Source organism: Euprymna scolopes, chromosome 6 (genome assembly GCF_053919585.1).
Source record: "Euprymna scolopes isolate OS-2025 chromosome 6, ASM5391958v1, whole genome shotgun sequence".
In the NCBI taxonomy this organism is placed as follows: domain Eukaryota; kingdom Metazoa; phylum Mollusca; class Cephalopoda; order Sepiida; family Sepiolidae; genus Euprymna; species Euprymna scolopes.
The window spans coordinates 11,710,082-11,732,200 of NC_136487.1; the positions used below are offsets into that span (position 1 = coordinate 11,710,082).

The 22,119-nt window shown below is 35.1% G+C and overlaps 1 protein-coding gene across 3 annotated transcripts in view; it reads right to left on the reverse strand.

Annotated features, from left to right (window-relative positions):
- The window catches only part of LOC145277510 (retinoic acid receptor RXR-alpha-B-like), an 88,884-nt gene that overhangs the window by 53,374 nt on the left and 13,391 nt on the right, over positions 1-22,119 (reverse strand). For all 3 annotated transcript variants that reach the window (XM_080128932.1, XM_080128933.1, XM_080128934.1), the window contains exon 2: positions 879-1,496. In XM_080128932.1, coding sequence (XP_079985058.1) covers positions 879-1,485 — 607 coding nt within the window. In that variant the 5' untranslated portion in view covers positions 1,486-1,496. The remainder of the gene's footprint in view (positions 1-878; positions 1,497-22,119) is intronic.

The window sequence follows — 22,119 nt, forward strand, 5'->3', positions numbered from 1 at the left end:
ATTTGAATTTAAAATTAAGTGATTTCATCGAAACCTAAAAATCTATTATGCATTCATTGTACATACATTTTACATATATGTAACACCTCAGGTGATTAACAATAAAACTAACCACTTTACAAAAAGAGAAGGCAAAACCTGAGAGTGTGAATCCTCTAAAACTGCAAAGGACCAACAACATACCACAGTCAACAGGAGAAATGCTTATCTCAGAAATGGTCTTGACTGTTGATTTTTGGTGCCAAGAGCAAAAATACTGCGGCTTTATGTGTTGCGTGTATATATACTATGTGTTGTTTATACATGATAAGCCTAGTGTCTATATATGGCTATGTTCATAATGCCATATCGTCTAGTTAGTATGTGACCTATCTTTTTTCTGCTTCTTGACTTTGTCGCTTATAGCTGCAAAGGGAACCGCAGGCACAAAATAAGTTGAAGGCGTCTTTTAATTAATGCTTGGTTTTATTCTTTCTCAGTCTTGGTGGTTCGCATTCTTTCTTATTGGTTGTTCAGAACTCTTTTTGCATTTCTTTCTCCATCACATCTTAACGCGCCAATCTTAACACATCTGCTCTGTGCAACATCAGAAACCAGACTGACTTGCATGCAATAGAAAAGATATCTTCTCTTTCTTTCACACTCTTTCTCTCCTTACACGTTCTCTTTCACACATACCCAATTGACCTATTTCAGGTGTTATCGTTGACTCCAACTGCAGAGTTTAACATACATCAGCAACTTAACCTTTGAATTCTTCTTGCACTAACCAACCTTCACAGCAAAATCATAATTTTCAACATGCCAATATAACCCGGGATAGGTTACATATCATAATGTAACATTAATATACAAAATAGATAAAAAGATTAACTGACCTTCTCTCTTCATTCCAACCTGCAGGCAACGTTCGAACCGACAATGCTGGCAACTGTTCCTTGTAAATTTATTTATTACACAGTTTGACGTCTCCTTGCATCGATATGAAAGATTTTTTTGCACAGTTCTTTTAAAGAATCCTTTGCAGCCTTCACAAGAGAAGGCAGAATAATGGTAGCCGGAACCAAAATCCCCACATACCAAGCAGATCCCCACAGTTGTTGAGTCAATGTTCACAGAGTGAGAGTTTTGGTCCATTATCGATCCATTCGAAATTTCAAATTGGATCTCTTCTGTTGCACTCGGGATCTGCGATACAGCTGGCGAGGGCATTGTAATAATAAAGTTGCTTTTGGAATCTGAGGGACAAGAGTTTGAGGAAATGACTTGATTTTCAACAATGTTGCTGTTGTTGTTATTGCTGTTGCTGCTGTCACTGCAATCAGGAGATACTGAGGCAACTTGGGAGTTTTTTGGGTGCATATTGGCTTTGATGGCAAGATCCTTTTCAGAATTCAGAGCGTTTCCCTCAAATGGCGAGGGTAGCATAGAGGTTTTATTTGCATCAGCAATTGTAAAATTATCACTTTTCACGTCGCTGGCCATTTACAGGAAGTCTGCAAGTAAAAAAAAAACAATAATAACAAAAAGAAATAAAACACACATGTACCAGCATTACTGGTACCACACAAAATGGTTGTCAAAGGTCAAGGAGGATGGAAAGACCCAGAAGAGAAGGCATCAAGGAGATCTCAACTGACAAGTGCTGGAACCTTGACGACGTTTATTGATACTAAAATTTCAGAGGTCAATAAACGTTGTTAGAAATCAATAGTGAAAGATTGTTGTGGTAATGTAAAATGTTCTGCAGAAGTTATCAAAAAAGGTAAAGTGCTGGAAACCTGGGGAAACTTGCCATTCAGGTTATAGGAAAAAGCATTTGTTATTGCCAGTGAGCAATCACTTATTATAACCTGTGTGAAATCTCCTTGTGAGTAAACAATAATAATAATAAACTTTTGCTGATACGACAGCAAATAAGTGTGAAAGGTCAAGGAGGATGAAAAGATCAAAGAGGGGAAAGCAATATCCAAACCTCCACAGGACGAATGCAAAGAGGACTGGAACCTTAGGGAGGCTTATTGTCACTCAAATTCTAATGAAAACCAATGGTTATTGCCAGTGAGAAATCAATGGTAAGTTGTGGCTGCGATAATGCAAAGTCATTTGCAAAAGTTATCAAAAGAGGTGGAGAATACTGGAAATGTGAGGAAACTTGCTGTCACCTAGATTACAGGTAACAACACAGATTATGATAAGTGAACAATCTCTGATGATTGTCTGTGTGATAACTTCTAGTGAGTACAAATGATACTACTACTACGACTACTACTACTAATAACGATAATGATACTACTACGACTACTACTAATAATAATGATACTAATACTAATTACAGAAATAATAATAATAATCATCATCAACTGGTGTCCTCCCTAGTACAGGCATTGACAGCTGTGGCTCTCCATCTCTCTCAAGGCATTCATGAATTCATTGTTGCTCATCATTTTTGATGTTGCTCAGGTATTCAGACTGTCAACGTATGTTTCTCGCTGTCGTCCTCTGCTTCTTCTACCCACGATCTTTCCTGTGAAACTAATATGTTCTATTCCGCTTTTACTGTAGACATGGCTCATGAATCTCATTTGTCTTTTTGTACTATTCTTATTAGAGACCTTTCTGTGTTTGCCATTTCTAATACCTCCTGGTTTGTTTTCTTTTATGTCTACCATATCTTCAAAATTCTCCTCAGGAACCAGGTTTTAGTTGCCTCTAGTTTTTTCCTTGTGGTGATTGTCCAGCACTCACAACCATATAATAATAATAAAAATAATGATAATAATAATGAATAATAACGAATAATAACAACAATAATAACCGAACAACAATAATAATAATAAATGAATTAACAAGGAAGAAGATTACGCTTGTTCTAAATAAATTTTTAAAAAATATGGTAATTTTCTAGGTAAAAGAGCAAAATATGACGATACAATTGTGAGGATTAGTTGGATGATATAATTGCAAAACAATGCCAATCTCTTGTGGTCACATTTTTGTAATGCGAAGGAAGGCAAACAGAAATGGACAAGAACGGGAAGAGGAAGTGACAGGAGAAAAAAAAAAGCAACCTATACTGATAGAAGAAGGAAACTAATAAAGCTATAAATATCATCACCATCATCAATAAAGCTATAAATATCATCACCATCATCAATAAAGCTATAAATATCATCACCATCATCAATAAAGCTATAAATATCATCACCATCATCAATAAAGCTATAAATATCATCACCATCATCAATAAAGCTATAAATATCATCACCATCATCAATAAAGCTATAAATATCATCACCATCATCAATAAAGCTATAAATATCATCACCATCATCAATAAAGCTATAAATATCATCACCATCATCAATAAAGCTATAAATATCATCACCATCATCAATAAAGCTATAAATATCATCACCATCATCAATAAAGCTATAAATATCATCACCATCATCAAATTTAATTAACACCAGTTTTACAAGCTGGCATGTGTTGGACAACTTTTAGAAATTGACTTCCAAACTAGCCTATCTCTGGCCAGGTTTATATTTATCGCTGTTTCTCTAGAGTCCATCATTTTCTCCCACGTTTTCCTGTGAACTGAACTTTCTAACTCAACAACTAGTCGAAGAACTCTCATCCATTCTTTCAATGTGACCATACTATAAAAGTCTCCTATTTTGCAAAGATCTCCCTATACTGTTCACAATTAATCTTCCTAGGAAATTATCAAATCTAAGTTAGTCTTTAAAACTCATATAATACATCTATCATGCATGTCCACAACCCAACATTAATCTTCTTTAAAAAAAAAGCAGTTTGATATTGCGTTCATCTAGACATATGTGCTTTTTTTACAAGTACTTTAATGAAATATACTCTCATGAACTCATAACATTTGTGCCTCCTCAGCTTACATACTGCAGACTAACCCACCAAGAAGTAAAATCCCACCCCTGCACTGTTAAGGTCCCTAGATGATAGAACGTCTTCTACTTTAATAGTTTCTTCATCAGGCGACTTTTAAAAGTTCAAATCCTCACCAAAGATGGAATAAACAAATTCCACAAACATTGCATTTTAAAAAGTCAATCAAAAAAAAATCAAAGAAAAACAAAACAATACAAAGGAAAAACAAAACGAGAAGAAAAAGTAGTATACATCTAATACATTCACACAAACTCAGACTGTTAGACTTTGGAATTCCCTCCCTATTTTCTGCTTCTCTGACAACAAACATGCAGAAGTTTAAATGTTATGTGAACAGACATCTTGCGTTGTTTGGGGGTGAAAAAAGAGTAAAAAAGAAAATTCTTTTAAAATGTCAATAGCACACTCAAAACAACAAATGGATGAGAGAAGTGATGCGCGTAATTGTCCAAGCAGCCATCGAAAACTTATTAAAAAAAAATGTTTTTTTCCTTCTTTATCTAAAATTTCGTGTAGCATCAAATGCTAGACTGTCAATGGACGAAGTAAATAAACTGTTAATAACATGTTAGACCAGTGGTTCTCAACCTTTTTTTACTCATGGACCCCTTTTCATCTTGGTGGACCCCTTCATAACTATTGGTCATAAGACAATCTTCTATTTTTCACTCATATAAATTTTGAGGTTTTAATAATCAAAGAAATATTATATAATTAAGATTTATTTTTAAATGAAAACTAATTTAATGTAAATAAAGTATTCTACAACAACTATGATAATTATGATAATAAGTTTTGTTATGTTTTGCTATGTTTTGCCTGTGGACCCCCAGAAATATTCCATGAACCCCAGATGAGAACCTCTGTGTTAGACGAAAAAAAAAAAACGTCAGTGTTGGAACTTCTCCACAATTAAATTTGCCGCACCACAACTTCTCGTATCGTAATTCGCCACACGTGCAATGAGTAATCTACCATACTACTCCCGAAAGAGTCACAAGTCATCCTTATACTGCACCTGGGTGAGTGCCTTCTAGTATGCCAAGGAATGCCAAGCAAGAGCATGCACACACCATTCTCAAGTTCTTCTGCGCACGACCATCACATATCAGTAATGGATTTATTAAAATAAAGAGTAGTTTATCCTATTATTAATTTTTACACTGTGTGTGTGTGTGTGTGTGATGCGGTTTGTCTCAGCCTACAGGCAACCCACCCAGGCAAGTTAGGTACCGAAATGAAGCTTATGACCCAGCGGATGTTTTAGTGATATTTATATCCATGTTTGGTGTATGGAAATGCAAAAAAATAACGATTTACTAAATAACGTTTTATTTACTGGATACTTTTCCGGTATTCACCGGAAGTTATTATCTCCCTTAGTAAGTTCGATTTACTGTGTGTGTCAGTGAGTGTGTGATTGAGAGAGAGAGAGACAGACAGGCGATTCGAAATGAAGTGGATGCTTTATTGATATTAAAAATAAGTAAATAAAAAAAAACGTATTTACTGGATATTTTTCTGGTACAAGGACTCAAGTTTTCCCAGCTGGGCAAACATGGGTGCTTGTGATGACAAAAAACACTCGTGTGTTGCCTACGTCATACTGTAATAAGTAACAGTAATCGGTAACGGTATAAAAGAAGAGACTCACCCCACCCCCAAATAATGTTTATGGTGACACCGTGCATGTGTAGGTTTGAAACAGTAGTAATAGGCAGCATGAATTCCAAAGTCGACTACAGACACTAGTGTTTCATGCTTACGCAATTATCAGTGCAGGAGATGACGATCAATGCTGATTGAAGGATCCGAACCCAGTCATGAAGACACCTTTGACTTTATTAGCAAAGAAAATACTCCAAGGCCAATGTTCACTGGCCACAAAATTAGGAAAACTAACATTAATAAAGCTTAACGTTTAATACAGACGTAATAGAAAGTCATGATCTTGCACACAAAGCCTGTTGAGAGATTTGCAATTTCCTCAACTAAGAATTTTTATTAATTTCAATAATTATAATATTTACATATGTGTGTGCGTGTTTACATAAAAAAAATGCTGTGTTATAAAATTTTCAGAGTAAAAGATCTGCTCTTTTTTTTTTCTATTCTTTTCTTTGTCTAAATCTGAAACTTGGATTCTGCAATTATTTTAGAATTTCACTCTCTTAGGATGGACCTGATATGGTCCGAAATTAAGAAATGTTTTAAATTAAAAAAAAAAAAAAAAAAATTGGATAGTGTTTTATTGTTTCAAATTTTTTAATAAATTTTTTGCATCTTAATGTGTTCTACAAACAGTTTTATCTGCTATTCAGTTTATATATATATATATATATATATATATATATATATATATATATATATATATATAGATAGATATAGATATATATATAGATATAGATATATACATGTAATATATATGTAGATATAAAAAACAATCAAAGCTGTACTTTTTATAGATTTATCAAGTAGGAAATCATGTTATGTCACGGTTGAATAGAACAACATGAAAACGTATTGTGACATTCAATGGTGTTGTTTGTTGCAAGCAGACATTAAGAACAAACAAGATGAACTTTCTAGCAATCCGATTACAGGAATCCAAAGAAAGGATCTAAAGATGTTTATCATCAACAGAACATGCAAACCATGTTGAAACAAATATTTAAAAGAATACAGTTTAACCATGTGGTAGGTTGGCAAAATGTATATTAACAAACAGTGGATACTTAAACTGGGTTAAAATCAGAAAGCATCACAAAATGCTCTGAAGTTCTGTTAAATCCTGTATTGATTAAAACGCATCGTTTTAAAAAGAATCCCTGTTTACTTGCTTCCTTATGACGGCAGAGTTAGACATAAGGCCAGTTTTAATGGGGGGGAAATCCAGCTCCACAAAATGGGTCAAAGATTAAAATCTTCTCAGTCTAGAAAGATTTTTTTCTTCATTGGCCAAAGATAGAAAAGATGAATTGTTTAATCAAAACATTCTGCCCACGAAAAGGTCAAGGGTTAAAAGATATTCATGTAGCAAACAACAAATAAATGTTGACCAACTTTTGAATCTGAATAATAAAAAAAAACGATTTTGATTAAAAAAAAAATGTTTTGCATGTGTGTGAATGTTGAGAAAATGAAAGAGTGAAACAAAATATAAAGTGTTTTGATAAAACTAGCCCAAATACCAGGCAAAGGGCTCCTAGAGTTTGTTTCTTTTTTTAAAACATAATTAGAGGCTGTTTTTTTTTTTTATCATGGTATCCTTATGCCAAATTTGTTGCTATTTCATTCAATAGTTTTTGGAGGTTATACATTCGTTTATTACTAATGGAGAGTTGCTTTCTTCATACCTTATATGCATATATGGTATATCAAGGAGGAGAATCTATCAGGCATGTGTCTGCAGTGTTATGATGTATAAGAGCCTAGCTAGTCATGGTTGAGGACATGTGTTGCATGGAGAGAAATGATTTGAGAATGATACAATAAATGTGTAATGTTAATTTAAAAAAAACAAGCTTTGATTTGAGGACTTCAGGGGAAGATCAAATCTGAACAGTATAGAGATATGTTTGCGGAATAGGAGACTTTGTTGGTATGGCCACATTGAAGTGGGTGAGAGTTTTGAGGTTAGTAGATGTAAAACAATTGAGATAGCAGGGTTAGTTGGCAGAGAAAGGACAAGAAAAAGATGTGAGGAAGTGATCAAGATGGACTTAAGATAAAGAAAGACCTGGCCAAAGATAAGTTAGTGTGGATTGGTTGGTTGTTTTTGTTTTACGGCATATCAACCTTTTTCAGGTTATTTAATGCCGAATCTAGTTATTTTGAGGAACGATTTTTGATGGAGTATATTTGTTTTTTTAAGTCGGATTCCATTTAACCCATAGTTGGGACCCTAACCGATACTACCACTCCGGGTCAGAGTGGACCTGGGAGCAATGGCAATTAAAGGGTGGCTCCACACTCCCCAAGGCCCGCAGGGTGGGGCCTCACCATCGGATATAGTTTTAGATCATATCCAGGACCAAGTTAGTGTGGAAGTAAGGTTCTAAAAGCCGTCCAACACATGCCAGCCTGTAAAATTGACGTTAGTCCAAATATGTTGATGAGTAGTAGTATGTCCCCAACAGTACGATTCTCACTCTCCTCCTAAAAAATCTCTCCTTACTAGATGTCTTCGTTGGTTCAGCCACATCCTTCGTCAACACCCAAGTGACTTCATCCGTGAAGTCATCAACCCAGCACAACTCCCAGGCTGGAAATAACATCACGATAGTCAACTAAAAACCTTGCTCAGGACAGTGAAGCAGGATGCTGAACTAATTCTTGGCCCTTCACCTTTACGAGGTTTGTCGTTGTGACCACGAATGGTTTGCACTTATAACGGAAGCAGCCTTGGTCAGCCAATGTTTGTGATCTGGTGAACTTGTTAGAAAGAACTGGCCCAACCGACCCAAGGTGAATGCCACAACCATGACCATAGTAGTAGTATGTTAGTTTTTACCCCCTCTGACATAGGCAACATTGCATGAGCTTTTCATGTTTAATCGTCCCATCACTATATATATGAAATACTTTTAATATTGCATTGTATTCTTACTTACATCAGTGTGGTATGACGGAATTTCCACGCATAACTTATTCCACCGTTACATGTTTTAATTTACTTCAGTTTGTGCCGATCCGCTACAACCTCTGCTTTGTATAAATTACCTTTTGCCTTCTATAAATTTCTTTCATGTACACACTAAACAATGCGTCAAAGAAACTACATTAACTTCTTAGCTTTACTGAAATCATGTGACAAATCCCATTAAAATCATGTGACAAATCCCATTAAAACTATGAATGAGAACATTACTAATTATCAGCAGAGATTATAAAAGTAAAAACCTGAAAAACTTGCAATAAATCAACTACAAAAAAACAAAAAAAAAAAACAACAAAAAAAACGCAGCAATAAAAAGTTTCTGATCAAATGATGGCCGTTGATATAATAAATGCCAACTATTCACGTGACTTGAATTTACATACGTCTTACTACAATGCTTATCTGTTCTGCCATCAGAACCTTTGTACTTAGGACAAAGAATTTGTACTTGAAGTAATGGAGACAAATTTAGATGAATAAAAGTTTTTTTTTGTTGTTTGTTCACTTCAAATACACAATTGCTTATGAACTAATTAACCCCTGCACTACAACTGTGCAATTTAAGGTAATTATTAAGTTAATAAATTATTTAGCAGCCGAGAAGGGATTTTTCTTCAATTCCAAAGCAAGAGTCTTAATCATTCTTGTAATGAAATCTTCCCTGTTGATTGCCATATGAAGCTGATCCTATGCAGTTCTAGGAGGTCTTGTGTCTAACTCTGCCCTTGTGGGGAGGCAAGTAAATAGAAATATGATGACTGAAAAACGTTTTTCGACCACCATAAAGGCATTACAATAAACCCTGAAGAATTTCCGCCATCCGCCCTTGTTGTTCTAAGTTAACTAGCCACTACTTCTGTTTCAAACTTAAAAAAAAAAAAGAAAGCGTTTTAAAATAGTAAAAACACTAAAGCTTTTTTCATTCTGGAAGGGGAGTTTCAGGCGCCCCTATTATCCCAAAGAACCAGCTATGTAAAACACTTTACAATATTTTTCAATAATTATTTTTTTAAAAATGTTTACAATCAATTTTTATTTAAAATTAAGAAATTATTTTCTAAAATATTTTGTTTATACATGTTTAAATTTTGTTTTTAAGTAAAATTAAGAAATTAATTTTAAAAAAATATTGTTTATATCCATCTTCATTCAAAAGGATTACTTTTCGGTAGCTTCACCGATTTTTAACCTAAATTTTCCGAATGTTAGAACGAGGCTCGTCAACTGGACCTACTTATCTCAGCTTCACCTAAATGTTATCAAAGGCAAGATAAGTTACTTTTCTACCCAACTTGATATTTTTTTTTTAATGTAACATGCTTATTCAGCTCAAAAAATATACAATGTTTAACGATGTATTGGAAAATTTTAAATAGCGGCAGACTCTATTGAACACGGTAAATTTGGGAAAATGAGTTGAATAAACATGTGACATTAAATAAAAACACTAAACAATTACCCAGTTAAGTAGAAAAGTAACTTATCTTGCCTTTGATAACATTTAACTGCTTATATATTTGTTTTTTTTTTTAATAACTTTTTCGAATCTATATATACAGTAATACAAACCCTATCTTTTTTTAATGTATTTTCGGTGAATCAGAAGAACAGATGACTTGAAGTCCACAGCAAACAATATCAAAAATGTAAAAAAAATTCGCATTATACTTAATCATTTTTTGCATAAAATAAAAATTTTATTGTTTCACTGTTTTGAATTTGTTTTTAGTATTATCACAAATATATTACTTCATGAAATATTTTTTTTTCTTTTTTGCTGTGGGCTTAGAGTCATTTGTTTTTCTAATTCACCATATTTTTGTATTAAGTGCTTTCAGCCAGAAAATAATTTAAAAAGAATGCAAAAAGAAAGTCAGATATATAATTTAGCATTTAAAAAACACTTTAAACCAATAATCTGTATTACTTGTTTTGATTGGACTATTGTTCTCATATTGAGAACAATAGTCCAATCAAAACAAGTAATACAAACAATCAGCTCTCATCTCAAAAATTCAGAATTGCAATAAATAATCTGTTAGTTGCTTTTTTTTTTTTACACAGTGATCACCACTTATCAAGACCCGGAAGCCACTCAGGGATAAGGGTTATTGTAAGTACATTACATTAGTGTGGAGATTTGATGAAGTGTTTAATTAAGGGGGCGGTTCATTAGGAATTTGTTAACATTGGACTTGAAGACATCCAAGTTGTAGTCCGGAGGGAAGCAGGCAGACGGAACAGAGTTCCACAGGCGTGCAGTTCTAAGAAAGAAGCTTTGTTCATGGAATCTACGTTTTGATTTAGGCAGAGATATAGAGTGGGGGAAATTTTTCACAGTGGATTCAGCTAGACGGGTGTTTTTCGTGAAAGATTGGCGAGGAGGGACCAGAGATTGGAGTTCAGACGAGCACCTGCCATGAAAATAACGATAAAACAAGGATAGGCTCACAACGTCTTTTCTGTGGGAGAGAGGTTGCAGGGTAGAGAAAAGGGCATCCCCCACTAAGCCACGGTCTATTTTGTACTCTGTCAAGGCAGGATAGGCTGTTTTTAGCAGCTCCTGCCCAGATATTGTAGTTACTGATGATGCAATCTGTGTTTATAACATGAATCAATCAAAACCCCAGTTTATGTTATGTGTTTATCAGCGAACATTCATTTCAAAATTTAGTTAAATTTTAAACACATTAAAAAGTTAAGGTAAACATTCACTTTGTTGCTTCTTTATTCTAAACTAGCCTGGATGCCCGGCGTTGCCCGGATGTTTGGAGGTGTGTGTTCAGCAAAAAGTGATAGTAGGCAAGCGGGCTCGAACCCGCGCCGTGAAGGCGGAAAAGAAAGTGAAAGAAAATCTGACGTTTGAATCTATCTCCATGACGTGACCGAAAGTCAAAAGCGTTAAAATTAACCAAAATCAATCCAACTGTGACGATGACTTGCTAAAATGTCGGCGAAAAAAAATCGACCCCATTCTTGTACAAAACGGTCGAGTTTAGGGTGAAGGAATTAATATTTTTGGCCAATTTTTAAATATTTGTTGTCCCAGACGTCGAACTTCAAAATGATACCGATTTTGTCAGGATTCGTCGCATCTGTCAAAAGTTTTTGCGAGAGATTCAAGCATACATACATACATTTAAACAGACAGGTGAGATTTATGTTATAGATAATCTCTTTCAATTGTCAAATATAAAAAGTATTTTGTGGAAAATCAGAAAGTTTGATCAAATATTCTGCTGAGAGCAAGCTCCAAGCATTCCATCAAATAATGGTGAGCTAGAGATACTCGTAGAGCCAAAACAAGTAACTTCTACTGTTATTTTTATCCATAGTTGGAGGGGGGGGGGCGTGCATTTGTACTTTTCTAAGCATGTTAATTACTATTTCAGATCTGATGAGATTTAAAGTTGGTTTTCAAGTTTACAGTCATTGCCAATGGCCTTAATATGACACGCATTTTCACCTTTGGCTTAGTATAAGTAAATCAATAATATTAGTTCAATAATGAATGTTTACAACATGTGTTGGAAAGAACAGATAGTTGAGATGAGGGTGGAGAAGGATTACTTGGAAATTAAAAATCAAAACTTAGAAATGGCACATCCAACAAGTTTTTTTTTTTTATAAAATAAGTAAAACAAAACATTTTGAAGCAATGTCAGAAATAATTTATTAGTTTTTTTGTGGAAAGGTTAAGCTTACTTAGCTAATACTTATGAATGGGGTGAACTGAGGAGATTTAGTTTATTTGTATACTAGCAAGACTGGTGTCCCAGTGTTGCCGGGAAAACAGAGGAAACCAAGAAGCTCCTACTCCTACCCCTGAACCCCATTTTAATATTTTCTTACTTAATAAAATAGGTAAAAAAGTCTGTGGTAAATATGAAATAAAAATTAAAAACAAAAAACTGGCATGTTATTAACGACAATAGAGATAAAACAAAATATTTCCTGTAATAGAATCATAGGTGGAAGTCAACAATATCATCAAGAGCATCACAAGTTTATTATGTTCTATTATATAAAGGAGAGATGTGTGTGTTTGTATGTCCGCTAAAGACTTTAAAAGTCGATTCATTTCTTTATTATATAATGGAAAGTTTTCTGTATGTGGGTGTGTGTATGTTTAGAGAGGAATGGGTGGAGAAAAGAAAAAGAGGAGGGATGAAGGAGGGGAAAATGAGAAGAGATGGATAAAAAGAGGTATAGAAATAGAAGTTTTAACAGAATTTTGTTACATTTTTGTCTCTGGTAACATTAGGTAGCCCTGCTAGTATTTACTAAAATAGAAGGTGAAAGCCCTTCATAAGAATTCAGATATTTGTGATATTTTAACAATAGGTATTAGACATCAATTTCCAAAATGTCATTTCCTTTAGAGTATTTTAAATGGCTTTTAGGGGTCACATATGGATAAAATCTTCCATTGGAAAATTCAAAGAGGACATTGACTTGAGACATTGTAATGCAAGTCTACCATGTTGTACAAGGCAGTTGTCAATATTGTAGAAAACTTTGATAATCACTAAGTGCGAAACGTCTCTCATTTCAGTTAAGTTAATTAAATAATTAGATAAGAGAATGTTAGTCTCTCTCTCATGAGTAGATTCTCTCCCTCAAAAATAAAACCTTTAAGAAACTGTCAGGAATGTCTTGTGTTTCTTTCTTTGAGCAATGAAAATAAGTGAAATCGTGTAAAAAAAACAAAAAAACACTGTATAGAGATTGTATATAGAATTATTTGATTTTTGTTACTGAAAATATAACAATAGTACAAATAAAAATAGTTAAAGATAATTGTTGTAATGTGATAATGAAACTAAACATTGAAATAAATTCTAAGAGACAACCCGGTGTGAAACAAAAAAAAAAAAAAAAAAATACCTTACATCTAATTTATAATAAAAATTTTTTAAAACTCTACGAAATTCCTATGAAAAAAATAAACAAAAGTTTGACTGGCGATTATTTTGAAGTTTTGGAAATTTAGATAAGAAAAGTCTTTTGTGGAAATGAATAAAATGCGGTTTGAAATAATTTAAGGAATGTTTGTGACGTAGATTGATATGAAAAAATATACAAAGAAACAGTTGGAAATAAAAACTAATTTGCTTAGAGAAAGAAAGAATCAGTTATTGGAGAGTAACGAGTTATGCACATTGAGATATGAAAAATATTACAGTTAACAGTGTCATTCAACAGATTTTTAAACAGCAAACAACTGATAAGAGCACTTTTTTTAAAAAAATGTTCTTAAACCAACAGCTCAAAAATAAACATTTATATGCATTTGTTTTGTATTATTTCGATTCATCAGACTACTGTTCTCATCTTGAGTATGATTTTCAAAACGTTTTGGTCGATGTAACCTTTGACCTTCTTCAGTTATATCTTGTCGAACTCAGAAATTTGGACGGAATTTCAAATGGAACCCTTTTTTTACTTCACAGAGGTAGCTTGCTCTTGTTCTGTCAATTGGCCAGTTGTGTACACATCTCAAAAGGGATAGTAGCCTTCCATCATGTCTAATAGTGACACAATATTCAACAAATGAGATCGGAGATGCGCCACTCATGCTCTCTACCGATCCTAGTTATGACAACAGGACCACTGCCAGCACCCTCAAAATGCAAATCCAAACGGTTTAACACTTGAAGGCACAGCTCAATGCAGCGAATGACCCACAATTATGGTCTTTGGTGTGGTTTCAAGTGAGAACTACATCATACGATCTCACATCTTCGAAGTTTAATTGAAAATCAACACCGCCACACAAAAGTGTGTATATAGTCAGGAATCATGTTTTTTTGATATCCATTCCAGTGTTCGTCAAGGCTGTGTTTTTCACCCACAATCTTCAATTACACAATCGATTGGATCAGATCCAAGGTCTTGCCCAATTTTTCCGGCATAACTGTGATTTCCAATTTTCAGACCTTGACTATGCCGATGATATCGCCATTCTGGGTGAAAGCTTCGCTGACATACAATCAGCCATAAACTTACGCATCAGTGATCGGCATGAAGATTAAGCTTCTGCCTGCTTGTTTCTCTCCAACTGAGAGACAGCCAGTTGTCCTCGATACGGAAACCCTCGAAGAGGTCAATCGATTTAAATACCTTGGATCCATCATCAGCGCAACAGGCCAAGGGAAAGAAGATATCCACAACCGCATCAGCAATGCTCGTCTCGCCTTCTGTCACCTGCGATTGCAGCTCTGATCCTGGAAGGAGATGAGGCTCAACACAAAGATCAGGATTTACCAGGCCTCAGTCTGCACTATTCTGCTTTATGGCTGCGAAACCTGGCCTATGTGTGCAAGTAACCTTTGCAAACTGGAGGTATTTGACCAACATTGCCTACGCCACATCCTACGTGTCTGCTGGCAATGATTTATCTCTAACAATGTGGTCCAGGCATGCTGCAAGATATGCTCCCTTCAACAATCCCTCCTTGCCAAATGCCTTCATTGGTTCAGCTATGCGCTTCGTCAAAACCCAGGTGACCTCATTCGTGAAGCTATCAACCCAGCACCACCATCAAACTGGAAGAAACGCTGCGGTGGCCAACTCAAAACCTGGCTCAGGATGGTGAAACAGGATGCTGAAATGATCTTTGGGTCCCGGTTCTACGGGCTCCGCTGAAGGAACCATGAGTGGCTTATGCTTGTAGTAGAAACAGCTTCGGACTGTCGCACTTGGTCGGCTGTTATACAAGATGTGGTGAACTTGTTGGATGGAGCTGATTCAACCAATCCAGGGTGAACGCCACAACAAAAGTAAAGTGTACCTGGATGTGCTGAAGAGTGTGGTGATCCCCTGGTGCAATCAGGTGACCGCTGGCAGACCCTGAGTATGCCAGCAGGACTTGGCACCAGCCCACAAGTCCAAAGAGACCCAGGCTTGGTTTCAGAAGTGCCTTCTTTCACTGCTCCCCCTTCCTCCCCCGACCTGAACCTGCTGGACTACTTTGTTTGGTCATATGTCGAGAACATCACCAACATGACTTCCCACAACACCAAAGTCAGCCTGATTGCCGTCATCCGCTGAGTATTCACCAAGCTCCCACCAGTGCTTGTGAAAAAGGCATGCTCTCAGTTCTGGACCCATTTCGAGGAGGTGATTGAAGCTGAAGGCAGCTACATTGAATAGATGCCAGCTCTACTATATAATCAAGTTACCCAAATTGATTTTTTCAATAAAATATTTTAAATAAAGCTGTAGTTCGGTTTTCTTTCGGGCAACAACTTTATCATTCCATCCTGTACTAACCAAAGAACTCTTCATTCTTTCAACAAGGTAATGCTATCAAAGTCTACTGCACACATCTCTTTATACTGTCCAAATTTGACCTTCTGAGATCAGGATAAACTTTCATTTACTACATAAATTTAACACCAAAGCATCAAATTATAAAAAAAACTCTTAATATTACTGTTTGTATTTTAGAGGGATGTTTGGTTTTCTATGTACGTTAAATATAAAATGGTCACACCTGCTTGAAATTCAGAAAAAGCATTTGTAAATAGGATTTTTCAGCTAAACATTGGTCAAAAACGGGAGCAGTGAAAACTACATTAAACTTACATAGAAATTGAACGCCTTGCTAAAAACTTTTAAAACTTGATGGTTAATAGTATACTGGAGAATTAAAAAAAAAAAATTTAGTAAAAAATTTTTTTAAAAAGTGGGACGTCATGTACATGTTCATCAATTTATAATGTAGATGGCAGTCACAGGAGAGAAACTATTTGGCCGCAATAAACAGAACTGAAAGTTTCCATGTTGTACATTTCCAAAGTGATGGCCTTAGGCAAGGTGTAAAATTCATTGCCAACATCACCGCTTAAGCACACGTCAAACCATTATTAAATAAGATCCTGAATCTGATAAAGGTCTACTATAAGACAAATGCGGTTAAGAAATTCCTGTACGATCACATATCCATAGAGAGTGTTGCCTATCTTCGAATTACTCCATCAAAGTTTGGAGGAAAGTAGGAGGGGTGGGGACTGTTTAACAGCCCTCTAGAAGACATGGTTTCACCAGCACTTTGGGTTCCTTAGTTTTTTTTTTTTTTTTTTTTTTTTTGCTTAAAAAGTCACTTTCAACATGCAATGTGCAGATTCTTCAATTTGACCCCAACGTTTTTTGTTTTTTTTTTAAATACCAAACAAGGCATATTGACACTTCAAACATAAGAGGATACTATTCGGGACAATGTCTACAGGGGCACTATGTAGGGAGTTGAGAAACAAGCGGTCTTTTAACACGTTAGTATAATCAGGGAAGCAGGAAACACAAAGGGAATTCCAAAGTCTAGCAGTATGAGGGAAGAAACTATTAGAGTTGAAGGCTTTCCAGCATCAAAAGACCTCTACAGTGAAGGGGTGGAATTTTGCTGCCTATTGGTATATATGTTGAGGGGACACCAGTGCTAGGAATTCGTCAGCGAGCATTTCATAAAATACTTGTAAAACAAGCACACAGATGCAATATTACAGTGATGGGACAGGGGTTGGAGCTTGGTTAACAGTGCATGACTTATTAAATTGGCGATTCTATTTTGAATCCTGCCTAAAAGGGAGAGACTAGCGATAGATGAACCAGCCCAGATGTGTCAAATACTTTATGCATGGGCAAATGATGGTTTGGTTAGATGCAAATAATTTTCTAGCATAGTAGAGGGTGTCCACCTTCTTTGCAGCAGTCTTGGCAATGTCTTCAATGTATTTGTTCTAATTCATGTTGCCTGTGAATGTTCAACCTATGAGTTTGACAGATGAGCTCTCAGGTGGAGTGTTATTAATCAGTGATTGAGAAGTTTTTTTTTGTAATTGTTAAAAAAAAAAAACCCAAAAAACTTAGTTTTAACTTAAATCCAATCAAACTTCTACATATTCAATGATGAGTACATTTCAATTTCTTATCTTTACTTGTATATAAAAATATACTTTGCATGCGTGTGTATGAGTGTGTGCACGAGTTTGTTCCTTATGGACTCCGAAATGACTGGGCTGATTATTTTGAAATTCTACACAAAATGTACTTGATGTGTCTGGGAGTGTTCTTATACAAGTTTTGCATTGAAATGCCTCTGATAAGTATCGAAAATCGAAAAAGTCCGATTAAAGAAGGGTCTGATTTTGACCAAAGTTAACACTTTTATACAGCCTAACATGACAAGTCGATTTGAGAAGTTTTAGCACTGCACAAGCAGAAAGGCCAAGCCTATAAAATCAACTGTAGATTCTTTTACAAGAGAGGGGCACATTCGAAATGAATGTTTCTGTTTAGTGTACAATTGAACCATGGTGCTTAACTTTTGAATTTTAAACTTTAGTTCAAGTTATTACATAAAATAATTTTATAAAATCAACACTGCAATGTAGACTACAATATATCATGGACTAAGTCAGTGCAGAGAGGCATATGAAATTTCCTCATGGTACATCGCGTTGGGTTCTCGACTAGAGCAGGTAATCGATTTGATTAAAAAATTGGCAATTTCATAGATTTCAATAACAATAAAATTATGGGAGGGTGAAACATTCATTCATCATCATTCAATCCGGGGCAACGTCGGGTCTCCCTGCTAGAATACTAAAACTTTGTGGATCTTACTTGTCCCCAGGCACATTGGATAACCTTATTAAAATGATGTTAACCATCAAATCAGAGAGTGAGAGAAGGAAGGAAATAAGAGAGAGCATCTTCCATGTAGTCATCTACAAAACAAACTTTAAACGAGGATTCAGTTAAATATATAATTTTCTTGAAAAAATTAAAAAAAAAACTGCTGGAAATTTTTATTAAACTTTGTAATTCTCTCATTTTTGGTGACTGATAAAAAAAAAAAAATATTAAACTTTGTTTACAATGAATGTGTGTGTGTGAGGTGTATAAACTTCTAGCACTAGCATTATGAACATAATATTAAAAAAAAAAAACTGCATTTTTGTAATAACTAGTGAGGGGTACCCGGCGTTGCCCGGGTGTTTGGAGGTGTGTGTGTGGAAACTCCGGGGTTGGGAGTGGGGTTAAAAAAAAAAAAAGTAAGTATGAGGATCGAACCCGAACCGTTGAGGCAAAGTCGTAAATTAAAGTGTGAAAAAAAGAAACGTGCGACGTTAACCATTGCCCCAACGCGAGATGCTAATGGAAACACGTTTGAATTTATTTAATTACTTAGATTTGGCAGGTGCCCGTTTTAATGAGTTAATGAGGTCAAGTTTGACTGCGGGATTTTTATTTTCCCAAGATGTTATAGGAAAAAGACTAACCCACATGAGGCGAGCGACAAATGTTGAATATTTATCTTCCCGAAATCAAGCAAATTAAATGGACAGGTGAGCTTCGTTGTTAACTGTGAGATATTACGATTTATATGTGATATAAAAAGTTTTAAAAAGTTGTGAAGCGACCGACCGCTTCTCTGAAAAAAGCCTTTTGTAGACATACAGAAAAAGCGAACATACATACATTTTCGCTTTTATATTTAGATATTTTAAGATAGATGAATTCAGATTATGAAAAACTGACTATCAACAGATTTCGTTTGATAAACTAAAAAGTTTAATATAATTGATACAACTACATGTAGCTGCAGTAATCGCTGCCATTATGTGTACCACTTTGAAATATTTATTGGCATAAAATATAAAAATACAATATGAACAAATTAGGCACAAGGACATTCAAGTGTGGGGATAATGAGTGTCGTTGGTCATGCTTGGTTTCAAATATTTAAAATTGTCTATCCTACTCTTAACTAGAAATATCTGTCACCACAATACCATATTCACTCCAGGGGCTGTCCTACTTAAGTTTAACCCAAATTTGAAAAATTTTTATTGCATTATTTACAGTAATAACATTTCATTGGCAAGGAAACTGGGAATAAGAAGCAATAAAAATTGGTTAGTAAGGTCCTTCTAACCCTTTCTAAATAATAGACCACCCACTGTTTTTGATTTGCTGAAAACAAGCAGGTCAATTTCTAAGTAGGAGTGGGATCTAAGTGTGGGTGAAAAGAAAAAGGTGGAGGAGTTATGTGTTCAACTTTGATTATGTTTGAAAAATCACTAATTGTGATTTATTTCATATTATTTGGATTATTCGACCTACTGTTCTTATCTTTTGTGTTATTTTCACATTTCGGTCGATATGACCTCCGAACTTCTTCAGGTGTATCTTGTCAACCCCAAGAATATTCTGTGGGAAAATAACACTAACAGTAGCTTTTTATTTTTTTTTTTTTTACCCCAAACAAGGCAGAGTGCTACTTTGAAGTAAGGGACTACTATTTCTTGTGATTTCATAAGTAATTAGCGGAGAGGGTGGTGCGCCCAGCGTTGCCCGGTTGTAAAATATGGTTAAATATGATATTTTAATTCATGGAGATTTCATATATATTATAATAGAGTCAATTTAAAAAAAAAAACAAAAAAACTAAGGTGTGTGTTGCAGGCTCGAATCCGTGATGCAAAGGCGGAAAAGAAAGTGGAGGTGTGTTTAAGGGTGTTGGTTGAGCAAAAAAAGAAAAAGAAAAATTTAAGAGGAGTAAGTAGGCTCGAACCCGTAACATGCCAGAGAAAAAAAAGAGGTGAAGAAAAACAAATAGTCTTATCGATGCGTCCGCCATGATTGTGACGTCACAGGCGGTCGAAATAACGTCTTTTTATGCAACGCCGAGGCTTGAAGGACTTGAAAAAATGTCATATCGACCCCTCCTTATAGGAAAGTGCCCAGTTTAAGGTGAAGGAATTAATGTTTTTAGCCAATTTTTTCATATTTGTCGTTCGAAGGTTTGAGCTTCAAAACAATACCGATCTTGTAAAAATCAGTCACCTCTGTCGAAAGTTTAAGGCAGATATACAAACATACATACATTTAAACAGATAGGTGAGATTTATATAATAGATTAACCTGGGTGCCCGGCGTTGCCCGGGTGTTTGGAGGTGTGTGTTGAGCAAAAATAAAAAGTGGTAGTAGGCAGGCTCGAACCCGTACAGTGAAGGAGGAAAACAATGTGAAAAAAAAACAAAAAAAAAACAAAAAAAAAACGTGACGTCTTTACTGTTGCGCGTCCATCGCACAACCGGAAGTGACAAAGGTTTACATTAAGGCTAGTCATTCGAAGAGAGGGGAATGACTTTCAAAAATATCGTCGAAAAAAGCGACCCCTCTGTGTAGAAAATTCAACAGTTGAGAGTGATGGAATTAATGTTTGTAGCCAATTTTTCGATATTTATCGTCTGAAGAGTCGAGCTTTAAAACGATACCAATCTCGTGAAAATCTGTCGCCTCTAACGAAAGTTTAAGGCAAACATACATACATTTAAACAGGCAGGTGAGATTTATATTATAGATAGGCCTCCTGCTGAGATTTATTATTTCAAATTCTTAAAAAATTTTATGAATGTAAATATTGTTTATTATTTAAATTCATTCATTATATTGATTTGAAGTGTGTATATTTAACCAGTCCAGACAGAGGGGTAATTCTTGTGTTTTTAAAAGTTATGTTTTTATCCTCGAGTGGCCCCCGGGCCTTGATAAGCGGTGACTCCAATGTAAAAAAAATAAAATAAAGTGTCCAGAGACAATGATGGTAGGGGGAACAATTCGTGTGGGGAGGAAGATTTTTACAGGTCGCACTTGTACAGGGGTCTTTTTCAGGAGACATAACAAACTGATGTAGTTTCTATGGGTCCTTCTTACAATGGAGGAGTTGGAGGACCCACAGATTTTTTTTTTTCGACCAAGTGGCTTCATGCTTTGTCTTTAAGCGATTTCTATTAAACAAAAAAAGTGTCTAAAGAAAACTCTAAAATAACATTAATCTTTCTACTTATTCCGGAAATGCTTTTAGTTGTTCTGGAATTCTTGCCAGTTCGGAGAGGCTCTCCGAACTGGCAAGCACCTCTCCGACGGAGAGGTGCTTGTTGATGATTGTATTCACTGTAGACTCTCCATGCAGACACCCTTACAAGAGGAATTCATGGTTTCTTGAGACTGAAAGGAGGCTTGTTGCAATAAGGCTTATTAAATTAGCTCAATATCGTCTTGGATAGAGCTATATACATAATAAATTGTTTGTATCCTTCGAACAACATCTGAAGTGTTATTTTTACAACGTTTCGACCTTTTTAAAAAAGTGTATCTTGTCGAACTCAGAAAATTCCCGCGTTCGACAAGATTACACCTGAAGAAGCTGAGAGGTTACATCAAGCGAAACATTGTCAAAATTACACTGAAGATGAGAACAGTAGTCTGAAAGATACAAATAAAACGAATAATCAATCATCTCAAAAATTTAAAAACAATAAACTGTACTTCAGTTTCTGCAATTTCATGGCGTTCTCAAAGTGTCCATATGTAAAAAAAAAAATAGAAATAAAAAATAAAACTACTTTCAATTTATGTGATTTTTGGAATATGACATTTCCGTTTGTGACGAGTATATTATGAAGATTTTTAGCGGACCTGAAGAATCTTGTCCTTTTTTTTTTTTTTTCATCTTA